Source organism: Hyperolius riggenbachi, chromosome 1, assembly GCF_040937935.1.
Source record: "Hyperolius riggenbachi isolate aHypRig1 chromosome 1, aHypRig1.pri, whole genome shotgun sequence".
Classification (NCBI taxonomy): domain Eukaryota; kingdom Metazoa; phylum Chordata; class Amphibia; order Anura; family Hyperoliidae; genus Hyperolius; species Hyperolius riggenbachi.
In genome coordinates this window covers 532,715,778-532,740,165 of record NC_090646.1, presented here as the reverse complement: position 1 = coordinate 532,740,165, position 24,388 = coordinate 532,715,778, and the positions used below count along the sequence as shown (strand labels likewise).

At 43.5% G+C, this 24,388-nt stretch overlaps 1 protein-coding gene across 1 annotated transcript in view; it reads left to right on the top strand.

Moving 5' to 3' along the window:
* Positions 1-24,388, top strand: part of LZTR1 (leucine zipper like post translational regulator 1) — a 74,659-nt gene that overhangs the window by 24,322 nt on the left and 25,949 nt on the right. The window contains exons 8-13 of the mRNA XM_068246567.1: positions 9,493-9,632; positions 11,023-11,224; positions 15,490-15,600; positions 17,486-17,578; positions 22,179-22,274; positions 22,361-22,547. Of these exons, the coding sequence (XP_068102668.1) occupies positions 9,493-9,632; positions 11,023-11,224; positions 15,490-15,600; positions 17,486-17,578; positions 22,179-22,274; positions 22,361-22,547 (829 nt within the window). The remainder of the gene's footprint in view (positions 1-9,492; positions 9,633-11,022; positions 11,225-15,489; positions 15,601-17,485; positions 17,579-22,178; positions 22,275-22,360; positions 22,548-24,388) is intronic.

Genomic DNA, 24,388 nt, shown 5'->3' with positions numbered 1-24,388 from the left:
AGATCTTCCTCCCTTTACCATCTTCATGACAATCTGCTGCCAGCCAGAGGACATAGGGCTGGTGGCCATTTTGCTGACCCATCTGAACAAAGAACTCTAAGAACTTGAAACCGTTTGCTTGAACTTGATTGGAAACCAGAACTCTGATTTTTCCCACAAACAGGACATCTTTCCAGGAACTAAGTATTTTTCTCCCTTCTTTTATTTTTCATACTGGCTATTACTGTTTTAATAGTTGTTGATTTTCATAATTGTCTGTATATATTAATTATTTATATTGCGTGAATAAACGACTTCCCCAAGTCATTCACTGTTTCGCTACCCTGCTTATCAGCACACACAGAAATGATCCCGGGTCTCTGAAGATACGCTACTGTTTGTTTGTTGTTGGCTAGACAGAGTATCGTGTGTTTAACCGTTTTATTCGCAGGATTAGTCAGTCAGTTAGTGGGCCCCACGGTCCCATAGTAACCGCGGTGGTGGCAGTTTACTCTGAACCAGTAGGTGACGTTGTAATCACCCGTGTCTCACAGGCTCCCTTCTGAGTTGTCTGCGGCTAATTCTTAACTGTTCCTGCGCATTGACTGCGACCAGAGTTCGCACGATCTGTGCGCTGGCACCGTTTAGAAGGCTAAGTGCGGTCAGCCACTGAGGGCTCCTGTGACAGTAGATAAATACTACTTCTACTTACATAACAGATGTATTGTGCTATCCACGTAATGATTCCTGTGAATTTTATAAAGGAAAAGCAGAAAATCCTATTCTAGGCAGTGGCCATCTTGCCAAGCTAATGCTGACATCATATCCTCCCTGACTCTTGTTTCCCCCCTCCATTCTCTTGCTCATTGTGTATTCATTAGCTGCCCTCCTCCCAGAGTCTCTGAGCAGAGGTGCTCTGCTTGCTATAACTGAATTGCTGTTGTTTATCCCCTGCTTATTGCCTGAAGAAGTGGGCTGTGCCTTGCGAAACGCGTTGCATCTTTGGGGTATCTTTAATAAATGTGTATATCCATATATTTACAATCCTTGGTGTCTGCTTTAACGGAGGCGAGTCCACCACTTTCTCCCAGCAATTTTTTTTTAAATTTTATGTACTTTTATCCTTCTGGCGCCTCTGTTCACCTACCAATATATTTGAGTCCACCCCAGGTGGAGGGGTGATCTACCCCCTTTCTTCCTATCTACAGAGAGCGACTTCTTAATCCTGAGTGAGGACAGGTCTAATCTCCTCACCTGCCTAATGAGTGGTTACCTAGGTGGTAACCCGTGTTTGTGAGTATTACCATCTCACTGTTTCATTTATCCAATCAATTTTGACATACTACACCATATTGGGCTCTCGATTTCTCTTCAACTTTATGCAACATTAACATGGAAGTTCACCGCCCCAATTCCTCCAATCCATTGGTGAGAAGTGTGATGTTACTACAACAAAGGGATTGAAAACCTTGTAAAAAGATATACATAAAGAAGGTGATTGTGGAGAAATAATCAGACACAGTGGCCCTTATTCAGCTACCTTTTCTCTGGAGTATTCTTGCAGGAGATATAGGCGTCAATTCACCAGAGAGGATTTACTAAGAGAAAAAAGGTAGGTAGTTTATCTCATGAGGTATTTTAACACTCTGGAGTCAATTCACCAGTGTGAGAGGACAGAGAGAAAAGTTTTCGATAGCAGGGGATAATGGAGAGATATGCATGAGGAAAGTGTGAGAAAGCAGAGAGTTAGGTAATCGGTATTAATGATTTACATAGGATACTTTCTCTAATTGTCATCCGGGACAACCCGAGATCCGGTCCCGCCCAGGATCTGGGGAAACACCAAATCAAGAAGTTTAAAAGCCCCCGCCCTCCCTCAATCCTCAGTTCATCTGTGTTTCCGCAGCGGAAACACCTGTTGGAAGCAAGCTCCGTTAGTTTGTTATTTTTTGTATTACTCACCAGAGGGTGTTTTATTGGAAGCAGAGGGACGGGCAGTGGAAAGCGCTTGCGGAGGTGGGTGCTCAACTGCAATCCCTTCTGCGCATAGAAGGCAGCGACCGAGTGGTGTTTGGAGGTCGGCGTGCCTTTCCTCTCCTCGCCTGACGCCGGCTCTGCAAGGCGTCGGGCTTCGGCAACTTCCGCGATGACGTCAGGCGCAAGGGAGGCGGAGCGCGCACTGACGTCAGGTGACCACTAGAGGGGAGGATCACGGGGAACCAGGAAGGGAAAAACAGCGTGTTCCTGGCGTCTCCCCGAGCGTTCTGTAGCAGAGGAAGCATGTCGCATCAGCAGCCGCAGCCGCCACAACAGCAGCAGCAATCGGAGGTGGCAGTACCGGCAGCCAAGTCCTCCTCACAGACGCAGCCATCCGGGTCAGGGGTGGTAAGTCCTCCAGTGGAGGGTGATGTGTTTCGTATGCATATCTATATCACCTTGGATGACTTTTCAGTTATATGCCTGTTTCTTTGTATGTTTTATTTCAGGCAAAGACTGATCCTAAATCTAATGTTCCGCCCAAGTATAAAAGATGTGGGTTGTGTAACACTAAGATCCCTCCGGATGCCCCTAGAAATGTTTGCCAGGCGTGCACAGACTCTATTGTGGCATCAGAGACCTCTAACTTGTTGAAGGGAGTCATGGAGGTAGTCAATAAGAATATGCAGGAAACCTTAGATAAATTTAAGGAATCCTTTGTTCCTCCCCCCTCTGATCCCCTGCCAGGCCCTTCTACTGTACCCTCTGGGGTTGGGTTACAGCCCACATCCGTAGTGGATATTTTGGGGGCTGAGGAGGAAGAAGAAGAGGAGGAGGGGGAGGATGGTTCGGGGTCAGTCTCTTTAGAGGAAGGGGAGCAACCCGGTTCCGGGGATTCGGGGAAAGAGGATTTAGTAAGAGCTCCTAGATTTCTCTTTTCTCCTGAGGAATCTTCCGAACTATTAAAGGCTGTATACTCCACGGAACAGATCAAAGAGGCGGTTCCAGAGATTACACCTCAGGATCAGGTATACTCAGGTCTGGGCCAGGCTACAGGGAGAGTATTCCCCATTCATAGAACTCTGCAGGAAATTATTATCTCCCAATGGCAGAACCCAGAAAAACCTTTATTTATACCCAAATCATCTAAAAGAAAGTTTCCTTTTTCTCAATCAGAGATTGATAAATGGACGAAATGTCCTAAGCTAGATGCCTCCTTATCTAAATACTCCAAAGATTCCGATTTATCGTTTGAGGATTCGGGTGTCCTCAAGGATGTAATGGACAAGAAGGTAGATTCCCTACTTAAAAAGGCCTGGGAATCAGCAGCCTTTGGCTTCATTCCAGGTATTTCAGCCACTTGCGTTTTGCGCAATTTGAAAATTTGGATGGATAACCTCATTGAGCAAATCTCTAAGGGGGTTCCTCTTAAAGATTATGCAGCCTCTTTGCCGGTGGTGCTTAAGGCGGTGGCCTTTTTGGCCGACGCAGTCACGGAACTCATTCGAGTTTCTGCGCGTACCACAGCATTAATTAACTCGGCTCGGCGGGCAATATGGCTGAAAACCTGGGAGGGGGACCAGACATCCAGAAATAGACTCTGTTCTATACCTTTCGAGGGTAATCTTTTATTTGGATCAGGTCTGGAGGATATTTTAGCCCGTTCGGCAGAGAAAGGGAAACAATTCCCTAATAAAAAGAGGAATCCCAGGCCTAAAAGACCTTTTGTTCCTAAGAAACAGGGAGAGGAGCAGGTAAGAAATAGGAATGTGCAGAGGAAATGGTCCTTTCCTAAAGGAAAGGGAAAAGGAGGGTTTGTCCTTGGTAGGACAGATCCTCCCAAGCAGAATAAATGACGTTTTACCAGTAGGGGGAAGGCTGATTTATTTTCGGTTAGAATGGGAGAAGCTAAATCCCAATCCTTTTGTTTTTCGTATTATAAAAGAAGGCTACCGTCTTCAGTTTTCAGTCGAACCCCCGCGGAGAAGATTTGTAAATTCATTCCCAAGGGACCCGGAGAAAGCCGGGGGCCTGGAAAGGGAAATTCGAAAACTTCGGGAAAAAAGAGTTATCATTCCAGTTCCACAGGAAGAGAAATTCCAGGGGTACTACTCCCATGTCTTTCTGGTGAAGAAAGCCAGCGGAGATTTTCGATTTATTCTGAATCTAAAATCTCTCAATCCTTTTCTGATTTACAAGAAATTCAGGATGGAGAGTATTTATTCAGTGAGGGGTCTATTGCAGGGGAAAGAATTCTTCGTCTCAATAGACCTCCAGGACGCCTACCTGCACATTCCGATTTTTTGCAGACATCAGAAGTATCTAAGGTTTGCAATTCGAACTCCCTCCCATGTTCAACACTTTCAGTTTCAGGCACTCCCATTTGGCATAGCATCAGCCCCTCGAGTATTCACAAAGGTCCTGGCAGAGATTATGAAGGAATTAAGGATCCAGGGAATCTCGATAGTCCCATATCTAGACGATCTTTTGGTTTTTGCGGAGACAATAGATCTGGTGTGTTCACACCGGGACATTGTTATCAGGACTCTGACTCAGGCTGGATGGATTGTCAATTACGACAAGTCAGCGCTCCAGCCGGTTCAGCAGATTACGTTTCTGGGCTACAAAATAGATTCGATCGAAAGAAAGATCTTTCTCCCTCCAGAGAAAGTCCTGAAAATCCAATCGGAGGTAAATTCTCTGATGGTTCAGGAGAGATCTTCTCTTCGCCACATCATGAGAGTCCTCGGTCTATTTTCAGCGTCGATCCCTGCAGTGACGTGGGCTCAGTCTCACGGCAGAGTGCTACAATCCCTGTTACTTTCCAATTGGGACAAATCAGAGGATTCCCTGGATCTACTCATTCCTATTCCCGACTCAGTGAAATCCAGCCTACTCTGGTGGTTGGACAATCACAATCTCACCGAGGGTCGATTCTGGAGACAGATAGATCCAGTAAAGATCTTTACGGATGCAAGTTCTTGGGGTTGGGGCGCAACAGCCAGGGGGAATCATGCTCAGGGGAGTTGGCCTCAGGCGGTCAGCAGAAAATCATCCAATTTCAGAGAGTTGATGGCAGTTCAGAAGGCCCTTCTTTCATTCCAGTCGTTTATACAGGGGAATCATGTCCTAGTATTTTCAGACAACGTCACAACTGTGGCTTATCTGGCAAAACAGGGGGGAACGAGGTCAGTCGATCTCATGTCTCTCTGTTCAGAGATTCTGACCTGGGCAGAACCTCGCGTTCTGTCCTTATCAGCGATCCACATAAAGGGGTCTCTCAATGTGGAGGCGGACTTTTTAAGCCGCCAGCAAGTAAACCAGGCCGAATGGGAACTCCATCCAGAAGTTTTTCAGAGTCTGGTGGAGAAATTCGGTGTACCAGAGATAGATCTTTTCGCATCCCCAAAGAATGCGAAGGTGGAAAGATTTTTCTCCCTTCACAGAAGCAGCAAGTCTCTGGGATTGGATGCGCTAAATCTTCCTTGGGGGTTTGTTCTGGGGTATGCCTTCCCTCCCACAGTCTTAATTCCTCAAGCTCTTCTAAAACTTCAAAGAGAAGGGGGGAGCCTAATTCTGATAGCACCCCAATGGCCAAAAAGGCCTTGGTATGCGACATTATTGAAAATGACAACACAACCTCCATGGCCCCTCCCACTCCGTCCGGATCTATTGATCCAGGGGCCTCTAATCCATCCCAATCCAGATTTGTTCAAACTGGCAGCCTGGATCCTGAGAGGGTAATCTTAAGACAGAAGGGCCTGTCAGAAAAAGTTATCGAGACTCTAATGAAATGTAGGAAGCCTGTAACTCAAAGCATTTATCGCAAAGTCTGGAGGGTCTATTTAGCATGGTGTGAAGCTAAAGCGAGGCATCAGCATTTAACCAGTTCAGTACTCGAGTTTCTCCAGGACGGTTTTGAAATGAAGTTAGCTCCCAGCACTCTCAAGGTCCAGTGCTCGGCCCTATCCATATTGTTAGATAGACATTTGGCGCAGGAGGAGTTAGTAAAGAACTTTTTCAAAGCTTTACAGAGGTCAACTCCAGCCAAGTCAAAAAATTTTCCTCAATGGGATCTGTCTTTAGTACTGAACAGACTGACAGTAGATCCTTTTGAACCCATAGAGAAGATTGATATAAAATTTCTAACACTGAAATTGGCTTTTTTGATTGCTATAACGTCGGCAAGACGTTTAGGTGATCTTCAGGCATTATCCATCAAGGATCCATTCCTCATTATTTGTCCTGATAGTGTAAGACTCAGGTTAGACCCTTCTTATTTACCTAAGGTAACATCTGAATTCCATAGGTCTCAGGAGATCATTCTTCCCTCATTTTGTGATAGGCCAGCGGGGGTTAAAGAGGAATCTTTTCACTGTCTGGACGTTAGGAGATCTTTATTAGTTTATCTTTCTAGATCTAGAGACTTTAGGAAATCCAGTAGTCTATTGGTCCTATTTTCAGGGAAGAATACAGGTCAGCAGGCGTCCAGACAAACAATCGCCAGATGGATCAGACAGACCATTACCTTAGCATATGAGAGTAGTGATAGTCCCGTTCCTAGTAACATTAAAGCTCACTCAACTCGCTCTTTATCCACATCATGGGCGGAGAGGGCAGGAGCCACCATTCACCAGATTTGTCAAGCGGCAACATGGTCAAATGCATCTACCTTTATCAAGCATTACAGAGTGGATGTTTTATCACAACAAGACCAGTCGTTTGGCAGAAAGGTGCTTCAGGCGGTGGTCCCTCCCTAAGGTGAGTCTTTAGTAAAGACTTCTTGTCTATCTCTCGGGTTGTCCCGGATGACAATTAGAGAAAGACTCCGATTAGACCTACCGGTAATGGAGTTTCTGGTTGTCATCCGGGACAACGTCTATAACCCTTCCCTTTCCTATCCGGCACCTTTCTGCTATTTAGGAGCATAGGGAATCTTTAGGCACTAGGGGTGTCTAGTTCTTCCTTCACCTTGGTGTTTCTAGGCTACTTACTTTCAGACGCACTGAGGATTGAGGGAGGGCGGGGGCTTTTAAACTTCTTGATTTGGTGTTTCCCCAGATCCTGGGCGGGACCGGATCTCGGGTTGTCCCGGATGACAACCAGAAACTCCATTACCGGTAGGTCTAATCGGAGTCTTTTCCTCTCTGTAAGCTTGAAAGTGAAGCATTGTGGGTAGGAGGCGGAGTTTTACCACTACCTGACCAGAGTATTCCCGCCTTTTACTGCCGGATCAATATCATAAATCATATCACGAGTGAGTCTGAACTTCTTCACCACCTCTGTCTCAGTAAAATTATCAAGAACTGTTCTCTCACGAAATATACGAGACGATTAAACAGACCCTCCTACTGCGCCTTTGTCTCCTCATAATAGAAGCAAGCTCTAAGGCCTAGTGCACACCAGAGCGGTTCAGCTGCGTTTTGCGATCCGCTTGCGGCTGCGGATACGCTTGGGTAATGTATTTCAATGGGCTGGTGCACACCAGAGCGGGAGGCGTTTTGCAGAAACGCATACTCCCGGGCTGCTGCAGATTTTGGATTGCGGATGCGTTTCTGCCTCAATGTTAAGTATAGGAAAAACGCAAACCGCTCTGAAAAACGGCACTTTAGAGCGGTTTGCCAGGCGGTTTTTGTTACAGTAGCTGTTCAGTAACAGCTTTACTGTAACAATACATGAAATCTACTACACCAAAAACGCTTCACAAAACCGCAAAATGCTAGCTGAAACGCTACAGAAAAATAAGAAAAAGCGTTTCAAAATCTGCTAGCATATTGCGGATCTGCTAGCGGTTTTTGGTGTGCACCAGGCCTAACAGAGTAAGCTCAAAAGGCTCCATCTTCCACAGCAGCAGCTGCTGTGTGAAAACCACAATATCTCCAGGTTCATTCAGGGGATAAAGAGATGAAAAAATAACGAATGGCCACACCCCCTTTCTTCCCTGGTGAATTGTGATTTGGAGAAAAACTAACTACTAACTATCACTTATTTATCTCATAATTATCTCACATTTATCTCTTGCATTTCTCTCTGTCGATATTTTCCCCTATACTTCTGGAGAATTGCTATTTGGAGATATCACAGGAGGTAAATTACCTCCCAAGAGATAAATAGGTTGGTAACCTCTGGTGAATTGACGCCATTATTACACTTTGTCCAGAAAGCAAGTAGATACGCAAAATAACTTTTTAGTAATTTCTCAATTACTAAGTGCTGAAAAGTTAATTTTTAATTTGCTCTAAAAAAATAAAAATAAAAAAATAAACTAGGAAAAAAACTTAAATAAAGAGCAGTGAGCCTGATGCGCTAATTTTTAGTAATGTTGCTGTACATCCCACCCTACCCATACAGTTCCTTGGTGTCTAGTGGTTCCTCATCCCTTCCTTCCCTCCATGCAGAGATCAGCGCATGGAGAATTGGTAGGTAAGTTACTCACCTCTCTCTTCGTTCCAGTATTGCTCAATCAGCCACATGCCGAGCTGTCTGTAATGACAGCCTGAGTGATGCGGCGTGATCTGCACTTGAGCCGCATTGCCCAGGCTGTCATTACAGCCGACTTGGCAGGTGACTGTGATCATTTAGGTGCCACTCCCTCTGCATTCTTCCACTCGCCGTCCTTCTGCTGCCCCTCTATGGATCGTGGCCGGGACATCGCGGGAGTACACAATCTGCTGCCACTTGCTCTGCAGCTGGGCGCTCACCTAAATTAGCCAGTTGAAGTGCCCATCTGAAGCAGGGAGGACACTGTTTTGTACACATGCTAGAAGACCCCTAACCTCCCTCTGTGTCTCGGCCAGCTGGTATTGTTCCCACCCCGCTTGCTCTGTGCCACTCTATTGTCTTTAATCCTCTCTGCAGAGCAAGAGGCATTGCACTGTCCCCAGTGGTATCGACTCTTGATCTCTGTAAGGTGACATTTCTTAGATGTGAGTAAAAGGCTTAAGTGTCTCCTACTGTCTATTGCTGACCCTGTTAAGGGAATAGTGACAAACTAAAATTGATTTTTATGATATTGTTGCTGAACTGTCTTGTGTTCATTTGACTTGGGTGGTGAATTTCCTATGCTTTCTATAGGACTGGTCATGTGCCAAGGCAAGCTTTGTCATATGGCATCCTCTGATTGTCAGGTTGTGCTCTCCATGACTGTCAACAATCTGAAGGTTGTTCTTGTATTGATCATGACAAAGCAAACACCCCAGGTCCATTGTGTGTTTAGAAACTAGCATTTTAAGCAGTGTGGACATTTTTCCACCAATCCTTTGCTGTTTCCATACAATAGTGCCATTGTTGTCAATGAGTTTGCATACTGTAGTGAGCTTTTAAATGTCTAACTACCATTTGAATCAATGAGTGGTGATTTCAAGTGTTTTCGCTGGTAATTGCAGGCTATAAATGAAGGATGGTAATGTAATAGCACATGATAACCATCATAGGCAGCACATATTTGTCTTGGTTGTATGGTGGTGGGTGAATGCTGGGTGCGCTCATTGTTCCTCGGGGTAATGTAACTGAAAGCTTGTGGTTTGTGTGTTGCAGATCGAGCAGAGTGGAGAGATCCCGCCGTCTTGCTGTAACTTCCCCGTGGCTGTCTGCAGGGATAAGATGTTTGTTTTCTCTGGACAGAGCGGGGCAAAGATCACCAACAACTTGTTCCAGTTTGAATTTGCAGAGAAAGTGTGAGAATTACATTACAACTACCAAATGTCCATTAAAGAAGGATTTCACAAAGCATTAAAAAAGATCTACCAAGTTATATACGTTATTTCAATTCATTTTCTAAATGTTTTTTCCCCTTTTCCTTACATTTTTTTTTCTTAGAAAAGTCACTTAAATATGTTGGTTCTGTCTCTGAAAAGTTGAGGTGCCCATACATTACCCTATTTGTGGCATCAATCCTAATGACCAAATCTGGCAGAGATTGATGTTGCAACATGGCCACCATTCGATTTCCAGCCAAAATGATCAATCCAGCATGCTGGAAAGATTTTGCTTGAAAGGACTCGGTGGGGTGCGCAGTGGTGACAGCGTTTGATATTCGGACCCCCAGCTGGTCACCCCCATGTAATATGTCCTCTCCCCCGGGCCCGTGGTCAGTGTTGAAGCAGCTCACCCATGTGCTGTATGACTCCCCTAGCATCAGGTCTTCATTGCTCCCGGGGGCACCTTGTCTCATGTAGTGATGTCAGGCACTCCTGGCAATGGAAATAAGACACTGGAGGAGGTGCTTGGCAGATATATTAGCTGCTTTCACGCACACCACTGGGAGGTGGGGAGCAGAGATGCACAAAATAGGTGGGGGAGTGGCAAACACGCCTCCTCAGGTGGTGTGGCCAGCAATCAGCCTGGCAGATCAATATACTCAACAATGACTTTGTTCTCACCACTAAACCCTCCCGCCACGTGACGCTCCTAGTGCACCACTGTGGGCCCCTCTCCAAACCATCTTACCGACAGAGTGCATCACTAGACTGAAAGCTAGCTATGTGTCTGTACAGTGTCAGCCCTTGATCCACTGCCGCTGGAAGTTGAGACAGCAGTTTTTGTTTTCTAAATTAGAGCATTGCTAATCATAGCATACACCAAACCTATTTTACTGCCCATAGCCTTAGAATAAGTAACAAATAAATCGTTGCTTTCCAAATGTTTGTTTTATATTTTTTACCAGTTGATCTGATGCCTCTGTAGTAGTGTAATATGCTACCGTGACATAAATATTTGAGGGGCAAGTGAATGGTCTGCTCGCCATCACTAAGCTTGAGGAAGATAGTACAGTATAGAAACAAAATAGTACTAATTTAAAATGAATAATTTATTTAAAAATGAAAATTATATATGAACAAAAGTCACATTTTACCTTTTTTTTTCTGGAAAAATGTATCCGAAACTCCATCATCCATTTGGCCTGCACCATCTGTAATTCTCATATTAAATGTAACTTATTACTGACATAAATGTTATAGCTTATCCTAGAGCAGTGACACTGTTGCTTTACAGTTTATTAGTACTGGATGATGCATACATGAGTTCAGAGCTACCATTACTGACATGTCATTTTTTATTGTTCAGCTGGATGCGTATTCCCACAGAGCACTTACTACGCGGGTCCCCTCCTCCACCACAGAGACGTTATGGACACACCATGGTGGCATTTGACCGGCATCTCTATGTTTTTGGGGGTGCTGCAGATAACACATTACCAAATGAACTGCACTGCTATGATGTTGACTCACAGTCCTGGGAGGTGATTCAGCCCAGCCCAGACAGTGAGGTGAGACGCACTCTTTTCTTAGCGCTTTCTCTTCACTCTGTATAGCCTGTGTACACGCATGCCCTTGACTTTTTATGCCTTTTGATCACGATTTAACACTTTGGGGGCATTACAGGGAGTGCAGAATTATTAGGCAAATGAGTATTTTGACCACATCATCCTCTTTATGCATGTTGTCTTACTCCAAGCTGTATAGGCTCGAAAGCCTACTACCAATTAAGCATATTAGGTGATGTGCATCTCTGTAATGAGAAGGGGTGTGGTCTAATTACATCAACACCCTATATCAGGTGTGCATAATTATTAGGCAACTTCCTTTCCTCTGGCAAAATGGGTCAAAAGAAGGACTTGACAGGCTCAGAAAAGTAAATAATAGTGAGATATCTTGCAGAGGGATGCAGCACTCTTAAAATTGCAAAGCTTCTGAAGCGTGATCATCGAATAATCAAACGTTTCATTCAAAATAGTCAACAGGGTTGCAAGAAGGGTGTGGAAAAACCAAGGCGCAAAATAACTGCCCGTGAACTGAGAAAAGTCAAGCGTGCAGCTGCCAAGATGCCACTTGCCACCAGTTTGGCCATATTTCAGAGCTGCAACATCACTGGAGTGCCCAAAAGCACAAGGTGTGCAATACTCAGAGACATGGCCAAGGTAAGAAAGGCTGAAAGACGACCACCACTGAACAAGACGCACAAGCTGAAACGTCAAGACTGGGCCAAGAAATATCTCAAGACTGATTTTTCTAAGGTTTTATGGACTGATGAAATGAGAGTGAGTCTTGATGGGCCAGATGGATGGGCCCATGGCTGGATTGGTAAAGGGCAGTAAGCTCCATTCCGATTCAGACGCCAGCAAGGTGGAGGTGGAGTACTGGTTTGGGCTGGTATCATCAAAGATGAGCTTGTGGGGCCTTTTCGGGTTGAGGATGGAGTCAAGCTCAACTCCCAGTCCTACTGCCAGTTTCTGGAAGACACCTTCTTCAAGCAGTGGTACAGGAAGAAGTCTGCATCCTTCAAGAAAAACATGATTTTCATGCAGGACAATGCTCCATCACACGCGTCCAAGTACTCCACAGCGTGGCTGGCAAGAAAGGGTATAAAAGAAGAAAAACGAATGACATGGGCCTCCTTGTTCACCTGATCTGAACCCCATTGAGAACCTGTGGTCCATCATAAAATGTGAGATTTACAAGGAGGGAAAACAGTACACCTCTCTGAACAGTGTCTGGGAGGTTGTGGTTGCTGCTGCACGCAATGTTGATGGTGAATAGATCAAAACACTGACAGAATCCATAGATGGCAGGCTTTTGAGTGTCCTTGCAAAGAAAGGTGGCTATATTGGTCACTGATTTGTTTTGTTTTTGAATGTCAGAAATGTATATTTGTGAATGTTGAGATGTTATATTGGTTTCACTGGTAAAAATAAATAATTGAAATGGGTATATATTTGTTTTTTGTTAAGTTGCCCGAATAATTATGCACAGTAATAGTCACCTGCACACACAGATATCCCCCTAAAATAGCTAAAACTAAAAACTACTTGTAAAAATATTCAGCTTTGATATTAATGAGTTTATTGGGTTCATTGAGAACATGGTTGTTGTTCAATAATAAAATTAGTCCTCAAAAATACAACTTGCCTAATAATTCTGCACTCCCTGTAGATTACCATTGTATAGCTCAAGCACCATTGGTGCACATTGCGGTGACAAACAAGATATCCGCATGTTTATAAAGCAAGGAATTTTTTTTGTTTGTTGTTAGGGCTTAACACAAATGCTGGGTACACACGATGCGATTTCCACTCAATCAGCGGGATCGATTATTTCCGACATGTTCAATTGGGTTTTCGATCGATACTGCCGTCGATTTTGTATACTTTACATGCAAAATCGACGGTTGTATCGATTGAAACCAGATCGAACATGTCGGAAATAATCGATCCCGCTGATCGAGCGGGGAATCGCATCATGTGTACCCAGCATAAGAATATCTTCTCGCGGAAATGCAGCCTTGTGATTGGCCATTGTTTGAGCAAGGGTCAGCCCCCTAAACAGGCTCCCTGCGCCTGCACAGACCTGGCCACGCGTCTCCTTTGCCTTCCCGTCCGCAATAGCGTCCTGCGCAGGACGCTATTTAGGGCGAGAATGCGAAGACAACGCGTGGCCAGGCCTATCGGTGAAATGAAAGTAGCTGGCGGTGGGGAACAGGAGGAACCGAGTGACTGCGAGGGCACGGGACGGCTGCATGGGCTGGTAGAAGCCCCAGGTGAGTAAAACAGTTTTTTTTATTGCAGGTTTAAGTGTCCCTTTTAAACATTAAAGAGAACCTGAGAAGACAAAATGAAAAGATTTGATACTTACCTGGGGCTTCCTCCAACCCCATATGCACCAATGAGTCCCTTGCCGTCCTCCTTGCAAAGGGGCCGCGCATGTGCAGAAGAGATCTACTGGCGCGACTGAGCCGGATTCCAGGGACCGATAGCCAGAGAACGGAGGCACTCGGGAGGACGGCAAGCCAATCAGCTGTGCTTATGGGGCTGGAGGAAACCCTGGGTAATTATCAAATCTTTTCATTTTGTCGTCTCAGGATCACTTTAAAGAGAACCCGAGGTGTGTTTAAAGAATGTTATCTGCATACAGAGGCTGGATCTGCCTATACAGCCCAGCCTCTGTTGCTATCCCAAACCCCACTAAGGTCCCCCTGCACTCTGCAATCCCTCATAAATCACAGCCATGCTGTGAGGCTGTGTTTACATCTGTAGTGTCAGTCTCAGCTGCTCCCCCGCCTCCTGCATAGCTCCAGTCCCTGCCCCCTTCTTTTCCCTCCAATCAGCAGGGAGGGAAGGGATGCAGGCGGGGACTGGAGTTCTGCAGGAGGCGGGGAGAGCAGCAGACTGACACTATAGAGATAAACACAGCCAGCTCTGACAAGCTGTTTGTCAGCAGCGTGGCTGTGATTTATGAGGGATTGCGGAGTGCAGGGGGACCTTAGGGAGGTTTGGGATAGCAACAGAGGCTGGGCTGTATAGGCAGATCCAGCCTCTGTATGCAGATAATATTCTTCAAACCCGCCTCGGGTTCTCTTTAAGGCTACGTTTCCACTGTAGCGTAACATTTTCGCCTGCAAAAAATCGTATAAGATTTTTCTGATTGGTGAAAATTTGCATGTAAATTGTTACACGATTTTATGCGAATTTTTGTACGCGAAAATTCACATTAAATAAACATAATCTGCCTAGTAACAGCTTAGTCATGACTGCTGACAACTTCCTGTAACCATGGATCTAATGCGAATTTTCGGGCAAATAACATGAAAATTTGCATTGCCTATACAAAGCATTGTACGCGAATCGTACGTGATGTCCGAAAAAATAGACCTCAAGACCTCAGATTTTTTCACGCGTACGAAAATTCGCTTTGTATGGAAACAGCCCCATTCACTAGCATTAGTTGCAAAATCAATGCACATTTTCTGAGAGAAAAATCTGACACAACGCACAAGTGAAAACCTAGCCTGAGGGCTGGTTGTCACTGCAAGAGCTTTTTAAATGCTAGTGATTTGAAATGCTCTTTCTAATGCAATGGGGGATTTTTACAAAATCGCATCGCTCCAGTGAAAACACACACATAGCATTACATTAGCAAGAGCTTTTAAAATCGCAAGCGCTTAGAAAAAGCTCTTGCAGTGTGAACCAGCCCTCAGTGTTTTTTTTCCCCCTGTAGTGAAGTGTGAACCCCTACCTAACTATTGTCACCTTTGTGTCACCTATGCTTAGCCATGAGATTTGTGGACGCCTGTAATGGCTGCCGCCTGTAGCGATTGGATGTGATCGCTAGGATGGTAGTTCAAGGGCCCAACGAAATATAGATGCATTGATGTACTATTGCCTAGCAGTGTATTTGTACGGCACTCTGGTCCCCAAACTGCACCCTAGCGATTGCTTACAGACGCACAGGCTGGCGATAATGGTATGCTACATGCCTAACTAGTAATGAAATAATGTGTCATTTTAATTGAGACAAGCCAAGTAAAAATTAAGGATTCAAAATTGACAAAAAAGGAATGGGGGGGGGGGGGAATAATTTATTTCTATATTTCCCTAGTAAATAGGCTAGAAAGTTAAACATTTTTGTAAGAGATTTAAATCTACTGCTTTTTAGTTGTATGGAAACAAACTTTCATCTCCGCATATGCTGTGCAGATAATATGGATATGTTATATATATTGCACATACTCAGTGCTTGGGGTATTTTTCTGTTCCAGTTGCCCAGCGGTCGCCTTTTTCATGCTGCAGCTGTGATTGCGGATGCCATGTACATCTTTGGTGGCACTGTGGATAATAATGTCAGGAGTGGTGAGATGTATCGCTTTCAGGTAAGAAAATCAGCAATGGAGGGAGAATTGTGCATAACCTTGTTTTCTTTGTGCCCTGGCAGTAATCACTGGAATGTATTATTTTATGCCATGGAAGGTACAGCTTTTGTCAATGGTTTATCATTCTAACTTGTCAGAAGATGCCCTTCTCTCCTTTGTATGAAGAGACACATCTTGTGTCTTTTATTGATGAGGACCTGTTCTGAAAACAGACATGAATGAGGTGTTGCCTGGCTTTTCATTTCTGGTCTCATCTGGAATGTCACTTGAGCGGTGACAACTGGTCTGTGCAGCAAACTTCTGTCACCTGTGTTGTATTATAATTATTTGTAAGGCGTCAGTGTTATGCAGCACTGTGCAACAAATAGAAAGTGTATGTGACCAACCTGCATTCATAACGAGAACAAACTCTGACAGAGGAGATGTGGAGCTTCCCCAACTGAGCTTAGTCTGTGAGGTGGGAATACCGTAAATAATAGCGGAGAGAAATAGATATATTGCAGTTATTGAAAAGTTGAGGGAGATGGAGAAGGAATGACAAATTTGAAGAGGTGCATTTTGAGGAATTGTTTAAAAAGACACCTTAAGTGATAGGAATCTGGAGGCTGCCATTATTCCCTTGCTCTCCTGCTGATCTTTTGCCTCCTATAATTTTAGACATAGACCATACATATCAAACTCTGGCCCGTGGGCCAAATCTGGCCCTCAGAGGCATTAAATGTGACACTCAAGTGGTTTCCCCACTTTGCATTATGTTTGTCCCTCTCCCGTGAAGCAATATTGGAGGTGAAGCCCTAGAACACCAGGGAAGCAATATGGGGGAGCTAGGGGGAAAGCACTAAATGGGGAACTGTATAGGGGAAGGTGGGGACCTCTAGACACCAGGGTACTGTATGGAGGAGGGTGGGGACCTCTAGACACCAGGGAACTGTATAAGGGAGGACCACTAGGCACCAATGAACTGTATAATGGTTGGAGGAGGGCCATTAGAAATCAGGGAACTTTATCAGGGAGGAAGGCGGACCGCGACTAAGTCCTAGTGTACAATTTCGGCCCACTTTGCATTTGAGTTTGACACCCCTGGCATAGACCCTGAACAAATATGCAGACCAGATGTTTGACTGGATTTTCTGCATGCTTGTTTCACGTGGTTGATTCACAGACACTGCTGAAGCCTGAAAGATCAGCAGGATATCAAGCAACTTGTATTGGAAATGAATATGGCAGCCTCAATATCTTTCACTTCCACATTTCAGGTGTCCTTTAAAGGGAACCTGAACTGAGTAAAATTATTTAAAATAAACACATGATGTACCTGAAAATGAATATGACATGCTTACCTCGCCGACAGAGAAGCTCACCATTTTCGTCTTACAATTCCTTCCATTTCTGCCAAGATTGTGTCAGAACTGAAATGTATCAGTTGCTGTCAGTTATAACTGATATAACTGAAAGGACAACTGATGAGAAAGGTAACTGATGTTACCCTATGGTTTAAGTGGGCGATATTACAGTTAAACAGTGTGCTGACCCGGAAAATGTTATGGGGTAATGGCCATTGTCAAAATGGAGGATGGAGAATACCAATTATCACAGTGGGCAAACAGGATGCAGGAGAGGAGAAAAATTGATGAGTAGACTACGTGGGAGGTAAGTATGATGTGTGTATGTTTATTTTGATTTTTAATTTTCAGGTTCACTTTAAGTGTGTGGGAGCAAGTTTATTGCGGAGAGGGAGTGAGCGCCTCCCCTTACCTTACAGAAGGGATTTAAATGGGATTTTATGTAGTTATTGGGTATCATATGGTTAAATAATAATTCACAGCTCTTTATTATAAGCTTCCTACAAGCCATTGACTGTTTCACCCTTGTTCTTGCTCCACAGTTCTCTTGTTACCCCAAGTGCACTTTACATGAAGACTATGGAAGGCTGTTTGAGAATCAGCAGTTCTGTGATGTGGAGTTTGTTTTAGGAGAAGTAAGTTACAGCTGTGAGGTATAACCAAAAGGATGAGGAGCAGCAATCTGTTTATTTATGAAAGTAATTGTTTCACATGGTAGATTCCTGATCTCCACTATAGTTGTAATGTAGCTATTCAGAGGAGTTCAAGTGAAATTCTTCCTTATTTCCTAATGAGTAGTGAAATGAATCACCACAGCACTCAAAGGGACTCTGAGCAGTGCAGTAACTATGGAAAGATGCATACCATTTTAAAGCTCTCTTTCTCCTCTTTCCAATTATATATAAACCACCCTACGCCTTTTATTTTTCGTTATTTTCGCGATTGAAATCGCGGCCGCCATCTTGGATTTCTTATTCAGCATTGTATTATGCAGGACGACACTTTCCCCAGTGTCGGCAGCTCCATTCAATGCAATGCAATGCAATGAAATACAAGGAACCCAGGGGATATAATTACAAACATCATGCCGGTAGGTGTGAGGATATAATTAATTAGTTGTGGGTATGCTTAAAGTCATACCCACAGGCACTGCTCGGAGTCCCTTTAATGGATGCTCTCCAGGGAACTGTCTGCCACTGTGCCTTACCTAGTGGACCAAAAGCAGCCTCCAGCCAGTCAGTGGAGTGCAGTGGACTATGGTTCTTCAGGTTTTGCCAGCTGGCCTTCTGTCAAATTAATCAGTTTTAAAGGAAACTTGAAGCGAGAGGGATATGAAGGCTGCCATATTTGTTTCCTTTTAAATAATACCAATTGCTGGGCAGTCCTGCCTCTGTACTGTCTGAATCCATACCTGAAACAATTATGCAGTTAATATCATTTTCAGGATCAGCAGGACTGCCCGGCAACTGGTGTTGTTTAAAAGGAAATAATTATGGCAGCCTCCATATCCCTCTCTCTTCAGGTTCCCTTTAAATGTGCATATATAGACATTTCATGCCTGAAATGCTCGTTCAAGATCGTTTCAGCTGTCCTTGTGATGTCTGTGCAAAATTGTGTGTATGATTGCTTTGTAACCAGGCACTGTGGGAAGCCCCTTGCTTCTTCTAATGCCCTGCCATTACTGCCAGCAGAGTTTCAGCTGAAATTATCCCAAATCTGAGCTTTTATCCAAGTGTCCTTGTGTCTTTAAATCCACCTGCATTCATATAAAAAGATTAAAGCACAAGTGGTAAACTCCAGTCCTCATGGGCCACATACATGGCAGCCCCTTCAATTAACGTTAAGCTGTGCCAAAAAATGTGTGAGGACCTCAGCCCTTGAGGACTGGAATTCGATATCCCAGGATTAAAGGACTTGGCTGAGAATCCTTGCTTATGCTGTGGAGAGATGAGGTTTTCTAGTCTGATTGTTTTCCCCTTTAGACAGTAATTGAGATTATCACTCCGTCTGGCTGAAAGCTCTGATGTCTTTCATTTCATGTCTTGTAATATTTTATATAAAAAGGAAGTCAGATTATTGGACTTGCAGTACTGGGGATTCATATTTATCGTCCGTATAGACACTATTTACATGTAACGTTTTTAACTCTTTGAGTACCGGCAGGCTCTGGCCCCTTAAGGACTAGAGCCTTTTTTTTTTTTTTTGCCAGAAATCTGCTGTGATCACGGTGATTGGCATACAGTGACCACCGGCTCAGGAGCCAATGAAATCTGCTCCTGACCAGTGTATGGAGCTTAGCTGTCTGTCAGCAAGTGAACTGCAGTAGCAATGGCACTGTGTGGAGAGAGTTATTGAAATCTATGCTCTGGCAGGAATAACGGGAAGTAAGCAGGACATCATTTTTAATTACCTCAGTCTGGAAGCAGTTGGGGTGTACACGTATACACGTGAACAACTGTTGTCGCCTACAGAGATTGGGAATCAATCCCTTTGGTAACAGTTTGAAGCCTAGTGATACACAGATCCATTTCATTTCTACCGGGAGAGGGTGGAGGGAGAATTGTTAGATTCAGGGGAGGAAAGATGGGGAAGCACACTTAGGACAAAAACAGACACTTCGGATCTCTTGGCAGCCCTTCTGGGCTTCCATTCACTTACAGTAGGCCCAGCATAGGCTGAGAAGCATCTAGCTTATGTGCAAGACTTAAGATTCTTGAATAAATTGTTGTCTGCTGTGTGTTTGTCTTTTACTGCAGCGTGCATCTTTGAGATTTGTGGAGTGTTGCAGAAAGTACTCTGTGTACATGACTGAAACAAGCATTTCATTCTGAAGAGCACTTTTAATTTCAAAAGGGTTTTATTGTGCAGATAAGCATAGATAAACACATACAGTATGAAAACCGTATCCCACGCAGAGGAATCATAAAGCTCAGCTTCTATATTAAAAAAAACAAGCAATATAATTATAAAAAAACAGCACAACATATACAGTAGGGTAAAGGGTATCTAAATTTGGCTCAAAGGTGTAAAACACTCTGGCACTTTTAAACCTCAACTATATTGTTGCTTTGTACCCCTCTTTATGAGCTGTTAACAGTAAATCAGGTCTCCCAGATAAATGTGACAACATATGGAGTGTCTAGACTGACTCTTCTGACTGTTATTTCTAATCTGGACACCAATATAGCTGTCGCTGATCTCCTCTTCATTATAATGTCCATCAATAAAAGATGGACACGGTTTAACTCTTGTTCACACACTAGAATCTTGTGTGCGTACAGGTACCCCAAATCCCCCAGCATGTGTTGGCAAGTGATACACCTGCTCCATACGTCTCCATTGGCCCTCCTCCATAGCAACAGAGCACATATACAGCTTTGGGCCCCAGCTTTTGCTGATGGAATGAGTCCCATTCCCTGTGGGTAACCGCATTAGTGTTACTGTAAACGTTTACTCTGGATACCTTCATTTGTTATTGTTAGAGTAAGCGTTTTTTTGTATGTAGCAACTCATGTTGTGCTGCTAGACTTATAGCACATCTGAAATGAAAATAAACTGAATTGTATGTGTGTTACTAATAATAAATAGAACAAGTAGCAAAGAAAATAGTCTCTAATAAAAAAAAATATTTTCAATTGATATAGCTTTATTTATAACTTTGCGTCATATTGTCAGTTGCAATTTATAATCCACACTCTTAAACTGTAAAACAAAGCAGACGTAAAGACCCTTTGACCTTTCCTGCAGTCAAACCTTATCTCAGGCTGTCTTTCTCTGCTTTTTGGCTGTTTAAAGGGGTTCTCTGGGGGGGGGGGGGGGGGGGAGGGGTTGAAAATAAAAACGGACACTTACATGGGGCTCCTACTGGCCCGCTGCAGCTGTAATGTCTCACGCTGTCCTCCAACGATCCGCCATTCCCGTTCTAATGTGGCCTCTGATCCAACTGCGGCTGCACGGTTGTGGGCGAGTGCGTGCTCGCTTCCGCGCGCGTCATCAGGGGCTTACAATGCAGTACAAGAAAACGTGGTACTGCCCCTGCGTAGTAAGCTCTTACAAGACGCTCTATTCGTCTTGTAAGACGAATAATTGACCGGTGACGGTGGCGGGGAACCGAGGATTGTAGGAGGACGGCGCGGGACATTACAGCTGCAGGGGGCCGGTAGAAGCCCCAGGTAAGTGTCCATTTTTATTTTCAAATTCCCCCCCCCCCCTTCCAGAGAGCCTCTTTAAGCTATTTAGAAAACAGGAGTGCGTTTTACCAACTTGGTCGACTAGCTCAGGAAGGGTCTTTTTCATAGTTCAGAGGTTTTTTTTGTTGTTGTTGTGTTTGTTTGTTTTTGTTTGTTTTTTTTTTACTGGAAAACTGAGTCTCTTTTCTTTGCTACTAATGTTCTATTTATTATGAGTAATACACATACAAACCATTATCTCATAAGTTTATTTTTGCTTCAGATGTGCATTAAAGCAAATCAATAAAGTCGCTCTTCAAGAGAAGAAAAAATTACCTGCTAAATTATGATCTTTACTGTAAAAACCACTTCAGAACCACCATAGCAAAACCTACGCCACATTTGTGGCTGCATACAGCATAGATTTATCGGCTCCCTCACATGGGACACAACGGCGCATTCCCACTGGCACTAAACTCCGCTTTCTAATGGCAGCTGAGCTCCATACTACGTGACCCTGTGATCACTGTGAGCCAATCACAGTGATCACAAAGAAAGAAATTACAAAAAGGCTTTGTTCCTCAAGGGCCAGAACTACGCGCCCTAAATGAGGAAACCTGCTTCCACCTGGCCCACAAGTTTATAGTGACAATCAAAATAAAGCATGAGACTTGCTTAATGTTATTTTATTTAGTTTTTACGTGGAGGTTCTTGTGCCATCAGGTTTTAGTTTGGTTCTAAGTTTTTAAGCCATGCCTTGAAATACTGTTTCAAACTACATGTCAGTAGTAACCTGATTGAATGAGGTAGCTTTAAAAGGCCTTGTGGCCATACTGCTACTTGTGTATTTATAATAGCTGCTGTTTATGTGACACTTTGAGCCATAGACACTGAACAAGCATGCTGATCAGGTGCTCTGACTAAAGTCGGACTGGATTAGCTGCATGCTTGTTTCAGGTGTGTGATTTGGCCACTATATCCCTCTCAATTCAAGTGAACTTTAAAACATAGTGATTGTGTTGCAATGAAAAACTGTTTTGTTTTTTTTCTTCTTGTCTGTGAGCAGAAAGAAGAGCGAGTGCGAGGTCACACTGCTATCATCACTGCTAGATGTAAGTGGCTCAGAAAAAAGATCACCCAGGCAAGAGAGCACCAGAAGCAGGTAAGCGGTGTGACTGCAGCTGGGTGCCAGGCATTGTTCACAGAGGTCTGCAGCATACAAATACCAATTCTGTTCTTATTAACCAGAAATCAAAGGCAGATTCAGAAGATGAAGGTCAAACTACTCCGCAGAAACAAGAGAATGGCACGGCCAATGCAAAATCATCACGCTCCCAGCCAATGCTGGAAGTGGTCATCCGCGATGCAGAAGCCCGGCCATTTGAACTGCTCATGCAATTCCTGTACACAGATAAGATCAAGTACCCACGGAAAGGTGAGTGAGGCCACCTACCTGTAAGCTACATGTGGTGCATAAGATATTCATTTGCATCTAAAACAAATGCCTGATGTCTATACTGGTATTTTGGTGGATGTATGTTTATGAAAACTCGCCCATGGAAATGAGGTTGAGTTTGCCCTATCCTGCCATCTTCTGCTGGATTGGTTAATGGCCTTGTGACTGTGATAGCATCTGGCAGTCATTGGTTGACCACTCTTGTGGGAGGGGCAAGGTAATTGTGCGTCAAGCTTTTGTGTTTGAGCATGCAGTCAGGCTGTCCCAAGGATGACTGGATGGTTTCTGAACACCTGGCTACTATATAGTCTGCACATGTCTTTAGAAGAGGAACAGCGATGAGGCAACCCAGACAGCCCCATAATTTCCTTTTGGGAAATAATTAAACCAGCTAATGTATTAGCCATAGAGAGGATGCTTGCTAACAGAAGAACACATCACAAAAGTGTCCACGAAACCAGTGCTCTGGCTGCTCCATTATAGCATTTATTTTTTTTTATTATTATTATTATTATTATTATTTATTGTATTTATAAAGCGCCAACATATTACGCAGCGCTGCACAATAGATAAACGGGTTAACATACAGGTAGAACATACGGAAACTCACAACAAAACAAGATCATGCAAATGATTTGATAACAATACAGTGTCATAGGTCAAAATAGAGACTGTTCTAGTCTACAAGAGGGGTGATTGTCAGTAAGATTGCATTTATTTTTAGGGACTAGGAGTTGCCATATTACTATTTAACAATGTGACATATTTTAGGCTACCTCTGTGCCACCATTACTGATATGGTAAAGTGAACCTCTTATTCAAGCTCCTTTTGTTTGGGTTTCTTCTGTTTTTTATTTTCACCATCAACAGGATTGTTTCTGGCTATCTTGGTGCCCAAAGTCATCAGTTGTTCAATGCACCCCCCTTCCTAAACTAATGAATAGAAACTTCATAGTCTACTATAATTTGTTTTGAATATTTATCAATTACAAATACAATATTGTTTCTCATAATCAGTCTTTTTTAAAGATACACAAATTACCAGTTCAGATACACCTCATCAGCCCTGACTCGCTGACCCCACATAACACAAACATATGAGGAGTGTGTAGCCACTTTATACAAACACTTTATATGGCATAATTTTTTACAAGTCAGAATGTTGTCCTGAAAATCCAAGAGTTGCAACAAGTAATACAGGCCAAATCTGAAATGATTACAACTTAAAGGAAATCTGAAGTCAAAATAAACGGATGATATAATGATTTGTATGTGTAGTACAGCTAAGAAATAAAACATTAGCAGCAGAGATATGAGTCTAATATTGTTTCCAGTACAGGAAGAGTTTAGAAACTCCAGTTGTTATCTTTGCAAAAGAACCACTGATCTCTACAACTTTTAAAGTAGCAGAGAGCTCTGTCTTCTGAAGATTATTATCTCAAGTGTCAGTCACTGTATTTTGTTTTTTTTCTGCAGAGAAAAGTTCAAAAGTTAACTAGCCTGCTCTGTGAAATCATTTAGAATGCTGAGTGTAGTGTCTAAACTGCAAATATTAGAGAATGATGCAATGCTATAAAAAAAACTAAAAAAACTAAAAAAAAAACTATATAACTGAAAATAAAAATGAGGCTATTTTCTTTGCTACTAATGTTCTAGTAATTATCCGTACTACACAACCAATTCATAACATCATAATTTTTTTTTCGCTTCGGTGTCACTTTAAAGCGAATCTGTACTGTGAAAATCTTACATAAATAAACGTACCAGCCTGTTTGTTGTCTTCTCCTAGCCCCTTTTTTCTCGCTGCTCCTCGCTGCTTT